Source organism: Seriola lalandi, unplaced genomic scaffold (genome assembly GCF_002814215.2).
Source record: "Seriola lalandi dorsalis isolate HSWRI2012SDOR001 ecotype SW California unplaced genomic scaffold, Sedor1 jcf7180002053436, whole genome shotgun sequence".
Lineage (NCBI taxonomy): Eukaryota > Metazoa > Chordata > Actinopteri > Carangiformes > Carangidae > Seriola > Seriola lalandi.
In genome coordinates, this window is record NW_019523989.1 from 50523 (window position 1) to 56964 (window position 6442).

At 39.0% G+C, this 6442-nt stretch overlaps 1 protein-coding gene across 3 annotated transcripts in view; it reads right to left on the bottom strand.

The window, feature by feature from the left end:
- Nucleotides 1–3058, bottom strand: part of LOC111651120 (putative uncharacterized protein MYH16) — a 41803-nt gene extending 38745 nt beyond the window's left edge. For 2 of the 3 annotated variants that reach the window (XM_087172596.1, XM_087172595.1), the window contains exon 1: nt 2827–3058. In XM_087172596.1, coding sequence (XP_087028722.1) covers nt 2827–2910 — 84 coding nt within the window. In that variant the 5' untranslated portion in view covers nt 2911–3058. The remainder of the gene's footprint in view (nt 1–2826) is intronic. The other variant, XM_023401072.2, reaches the window with a different exon arrangement.
- Nucleotides 3059–6442: the final 3384 nt, after the last annotated feature.

The following is a 6442-nucleotide window of genomic DNA, read 5'->3' on the forward strand; positions in this document are numbered from 1 at the left end:
TACCTAATGTATTTATTTCAGGATTAATTTCATAGCTGTATTATATTGTATTATATTATATTAATATTTATTTATCTAATTGTATGTATGTATGCATTCCATACATTAACACGTCTGCATCTGCTGGTATAAACAGCTGCTGTAACTTCTCTTGCCTGTTACTGGTGCAGGTTGGACTGTAGCTGCATGGTCAGATCTGAGGTCTGAAACTGCAGCTCTCCGTGTGAGTGTTGAGTTCTTTACTGTGTTTCTGTTCAGTTACTGTATTTCTTTAGAGGAGCAGTGTTTTTACTGTAAAACTAAAAAGTCCACTCTGCTCCCAGGTGAACGGACCGCAGGGTGAAGCCTGGCCTCTGGCTGAACTCTGATCCAGGTCATGGAGGAACACACCGCCAGCCTTTGATCACTGAAGCACCTCACAGCTCACTTACAGTCCTGTGGTCGACTGGCTGCAGGTCAGATACAATAACACCAGCTCATAAATCATATCAGTGATGTGACTGTTGTCAGGTAATTACACTGAAGAGATGACTGTTGACATTATAAACACAGTGGAGGCTTTCAATGCCAGTCATTGTCCTAATAGGGCTGATTGAAATACCTGGCATAGTTGGACCAGCAGATTAAAGACAACTAACTATGTTTAACTGAACAGAGCTGAACACAGTGTGATCAGTAGATTCCTTTCAATTTAGCACCTGTCAAATTTATCATGAGATGAAACACGCAAACACACAAAGTGTAATGATGACCCACATGTAGCTTCATCAAAGGAGAAAACCACACAGCTTTGCGTGTCTTTGTTGGCTGACCCAGCTGTGTGTGTGTGTGTGTGTGTGTGTGTGTGTGTGTGTGTGTGTGTGTGTGTTACACATGTGTGTGGGTGTGAAATGATAGCAAGAGATCAGACCAGCACTCGTCTAAAGAGCCATGATGATCTGCAGCAGTGATGGTGTTCAACGCCACACAATCAGATGTCACAGACAGACAGCAATAAAGTTGGTTATTTTCAAACTGGTTCCCAACACTTTTGTCTGGTGAAGCCTTAGTAAGAAATACTTGGTTTGCAAGTACGTCTGTGGGCTGCGAGGAGTTAAACCAAACAGTCTCAGAATGTTTCATTTGGATCATTTTTATAGGTCTAAAGAGGCGAAACTAACCTGTTTGTTACAAATAAAGGTAAAGATTAGAGAAAAGGTTGAACCATTAGAAGAAAAGAATTTGTTTCCTAATCTTGAAATCTTCTCAGGAGGCCACAGATTCCTGTAATAACACCTGGACAGGACCCCAGGCAGCATTAACGAGATATAAAATCCATTATGACTTTTTAAGGAGGTTCGATTTTTGGTTTAGTTCTCACAAACATCTGAATATAGGAAACACTTAATACTTGTAATGATTGGAATAAAAATCCTAACATTTAATATATTAATAAATGTCTCTCTTCAAACAACTTCTTCTTGTCACTTTCTAATTGTTTGACATTTCATTAACACGAAAACATGGAACTTCAAAGGTCATCCTTAAGCGTGTCCGCTCTAGAGAACACTGGAGAACACAACCGTGTAAACTTTGGTTCCCATCAAACATTAGTTCCTGGGCACAATGGAGGAGGAATTGATCATCGCGTCTGCAGTTTTCCCCTCCGTTAGTTTACAGGGACCTAAATAAAAAAAGCGACACACGTCTGATACTGCAGGTATATTTTGTGAAAATAGGAGGGAATTACATGGTAGCTAGCGCCGTAGCATGCAAAACAATGTTGCTTGACGATCAGTTAGTAATGTTAACATTACTAATTTATAACATGAGTGCTTGTCTTAACATGTACGATGCTTTAAATAAAGTTTGAAAGATCAAGTATTCCCAACAACTCTTACTAGCTTACAAACTTGTTAGCTGTCTATTTCAACTACATCATCCATGTCAAAGTGCCTACAGTCATTGGTCCTACCTAAATGTTAGCATGCTAACTTGCTCACACAGCTACTTCTATTGAAGAACCATTTGCTTGATGAAGTTTCTAAGACCAAAACTTTGCTAATAAATTGTTTGCTGCTAGTCGGACAGTGTATACAGTGTCTTTGGTTTTCAATGTTTAATGTTTAACATGTTCAACATCTTAGTTTACCGTAACATTTGCCAAACAAATGACTGGCAGACCTCGTATACTGTAACTCTGGTGTCTAGCTCGGTTTTAAACCTGTTTGCCTTTTTTCCTTTATAACCTACATGGATGTAGTTTGTCTTCTCAACTGTACTTGAATCTGTTCGCTAGCTGCTGCTTCAGTGTGTTCAGCCTGTCTGATGGTTGTCTGTGTTTGCATTCTTCTACAGTGTGTGTGTGTGTGTGTGTGAGGGAGAGAAACAGAGGTTTATAAGTTAGCAGCCCCTTTTAAAACTATAAGAGAAACAATAAGAGAAACTATGAGAGTATTTCTGAGCCAGAAACATGAAAAAACTGATGCAAGATAAAAAGAAAAAGCTGTAATTTGTAAGACCACACGCTCGTGCTGTATGTCACAAGCACATACAGTCACCGCATGCAAATGATCTTAGACACTCTGACGCCCCCTGTGGAATGAAGAGCGAGGCGTGGGCCTGTAGTGAGGAGGGACCCTGCGTCCTGTTACAGTCATGCAGCACGGTGGAGAACACAGTGGCAGACAGACACCAGGCCTGGAGAGGAGAGGACGGGGAAGTAGAAAGAAAGCTCAGGTACAGAGGTAAATTATTAAGGTGGAGAAAGAGAAAGGTAATGAATGAGGGACAGAGAAACAGTGGAAGGAAAAGGTAGAGAGAGAGAGAGAGAGGCAGGGTTCTTACATGTGCCAGGGGTCTGCTGTGCAGAGCGATGGTGGGTCTGTACTGGTGGAAGTCAGTCTGGATCACACACACTCTCTTCTCCATCCTCACAGCTCACAGACGCCCATGTTGTCTTCACCCAAGCGGGCTCTGGGGAGGAAGTGAAGCATGTGTATGTGTGTGTGTGCTGTCTTGAGGTTGTGGGAGTGTGTGTGTCTATCTGTCTGTGTGTGTGTGTGTGTGTGTGTGTGTTTGTCTGTGTGTGTGTCTGAGAGAGAGAGAGAGAGAGAGGGAGAGGGAGAGAGGGGTGTGTAAGTGTATGTGAAAGTGTGTTACCTGACCGTGAGATGAGCAGGAGGGAGGCAGAGAGGGAGGTGACGAGCAAAAGGAAAACACGAACGAGCTTGAACAGCCCTCCGACCATCCCACACACACACACACACACACACACACACACACACACACACACACACACACACACACACACACACACACACACACACACACACTCTCTCTCTCTCTCTCTCTCTCTCTCTGTCAAGTACAGTGGGCTCCTGGTATTTGGACCCCATGAATATAGTAAAACAATACCACACACACACACCTCATCTTGACACCCAAAGTCAGCTAATTTGCAACCAAAATATGTGAAGCATGTTTCATAAAAACATCAGTATATCCAGAAAATCACCACAGTAAAGTTGCTACCTTGTATTGTTAACTAAAAAAAACCATATATATATATATATATATATATAAGCTGCCTTGTGTTATAAAATGTTGTATTAGGAAAAACATATAATCATTACCTAAAATGCCTCAGTTAAAGAATAATTCATATACTTTTCTTAAGTATAGGTAAGTTATACAAGGGTTCAAATTATAAGAGGGATTGTGGGGGGTGGGTGAGGGGTCTGACTCCCCTGATTAAAACTCCAATAGAGGTAAAAACAACAGTTTGGGGTGTTGAAACATTTATGTATCCTTCTTATCTGTAATTGTAAATATTACAATATATTTCAAATTTTAATTCCTGAAAGAATCGTTTGATATGATTTCAGACTCCCCTAAAGTGGACCATACCATTTCTTAAACTTGACGTTAGCTGAACATCTCATCTTCCTGCCTCACTCCTTCAGTGGCTGGTGCCTCTGCTCCTTTGTGCCACCCAACAAATTAAGACAAGCAAACTAACAATTTAGCTTGTTTCATACATTTTTTCTTTCTTAGTTACAGGTTAGCTGATTAATGTTAAATAGTTTCTAACTTTAGCCTTAAGTTACAGTTTAGCTAACTAATGTTGGCTAGTTTCTAACTTTAGCCTTAAGTTACAGTTTAGCTAACTAATGTTGGCTAGTTTCTAACTTTAGCCTTAAGTTACAATTTAGCTAACTAATGTTGGCTAGTTTCTAACTTTAGCCTTAAGTTACAGTTTAGCTAATGTTGGCTAGTTTCTAACTTTAGCCTTAAGTTACAATTTAGCTAGGTAATGTTAGCTAGTTTCTAACTTTAGCCTTAAGTTACAGTTTAGCTAGGTAATGTTGGCTAGTTTCTAACTTTAGCCTTAAGTTACAGTTTAGCTAGATAATGTTAGCTAGTTTCTAACTTTAGCCTTAAGTTACAGTTTAGCTAGGTAATGTTAGCTAGTTTCTAACTTTAGCCTTAAGTTACAGTTTAGCTAGGTAATGTTAGCTAGTTACTAGTAACTTTACCTGAATGTTAGTATTCAGTGAGTGTGTAGCTTTAAAGAAATTTAACAGCATCATAAAAACACCATGTAAGTTGCACAGCCGGACGAGTTCTGCTGAGGCAGTATTTTGTTAAACCTTGTAAAATGAAATTATTCATGTGGAATTAGTGGATTCCTCAAATAATGATCTGCTCCTGCCACAGTGCTTTTCATTTCCCCGCCTGTCTGCCTGCATGTGTCAATGTGTCAGTTAGTCATCTCGTCTCTGAAGACCTGTGGCGTCCACTGGCTGCAGGCGAGAGGAAATCATGCACGAAATGATATGTTTACCTTGCAACAGAGGGAAAATGACAGCAGAGGGTAATTTATCTCATTTCATCTTGGGGGTATGAAGAGAGAACAGGTCATATAAGTTTTTAATCAGGCTGGAAACTTGGGATTTTTACAGGCTTATTGTCTCTGACAGGGGATCAGATGACAGACGGTTTCTGGCTTGTGTTTCGCACAGAGCAACAAGTCGAGCGGATGTCAGCGTGTGTGCAGAGCTCAAGAATTTGACCCCATGCTCACGAAAAATGTACTGTATGTCAAAGTCAATTTATTCTTTACCTGAGCGTACAGTATAGCGTCTCACCGAGCAGTGCCACACCACTGCAACTCATATTTAGATTTAAGTGTCAAGAGAAAGCTGAGCTAATCAATATTTTCTTAATAACGGTGATGAGCTCATATATTATTACCCAGTTCATTCTCAGTTTTAGCATCTTTCAGCTCGTTGTTTTTGTTCTATGGTCCACAACTTTACTGTTGAACGAACATCGCCTTGTAGTGGGGAAGATTGAATAACACCAAAAAAATCTATCAATCAATCAATATAAGATCTCCAATGATATATATTGATCTCTCAACCAGGCCCTCCAACCTGAACAACCATACAGGCTCCTGAAATAGTGCCCCTACGCCGATAGTCATACCGGACCTTGGTTGTCATAGTAACGATAATAAACACAGAGAGTGAATACCAGAGCTTCATCTCCACGGTTGCAACAATAAACCGTCATGGCTCCGTTAGGTTTAGGAAAAGATTGTGGTCTGTATTAAAATAAATACAAATACAAGTAATAAGTAAAGATCAGACGATCTTTGTCGTCATGGTTACAACAACAACAACGTACTTAACTTTAACTTTAACTGTCGTGAATAAAGGAAGCAACATAAACTGCTACTTTCACACAGGAATCATGACGTGGACTTTGTCTTTCTTTATACTACGTCACCGCTCTTTTCCCTTTGCTCCTGTCATACTTACTACGACCACTAGATGTCGCCTAGCAACAAGTTCAAGTTCAAGCGTGTTAACAATACTTTTGGCAGAGAGGTGCATTGGTTTACACTGTAAAAAAAAGTCCTAATTTTACGGAAAATAAATTTGTAACAGTAATTTTCAACTTTTTAAAATTGTGAACAAAAGTCTGTAAAATTACAGAAATTATCTGTGAATTAACAGCTAAACTGCTGTTTTATGCATTATGCCAATATTAATGAGTTACATTTATTTCCCATTTTTGTAAAGAGAAATTACTTATTATTTATACAGTATTTTTTCTGCTTTCTTAAATTACATACAAATCTATGTAAAACGACAGTAATGATCCGTAATTAAAAATGTAGCTTGTTATTATAAAGGTCAATGTGCATACTAACAATTTAAAGATCTTCTCTGTAATTTCAGGGTAAATCTTATTAGTTTGACATTTATGTGATTTCTACATTCAAACTTTGTAATTCTGGATGAAATGAAACAAACTTTTTTTCATCACATCAAACATTCAAACTTCAAACAAAAAAGTTACTGGAATGTATCCCAGCATGCACTGCAAGGAAATAAAGTAAATTGTTTATCACACAACAACACACAACCAAACAAACACACAAACACTAACATAT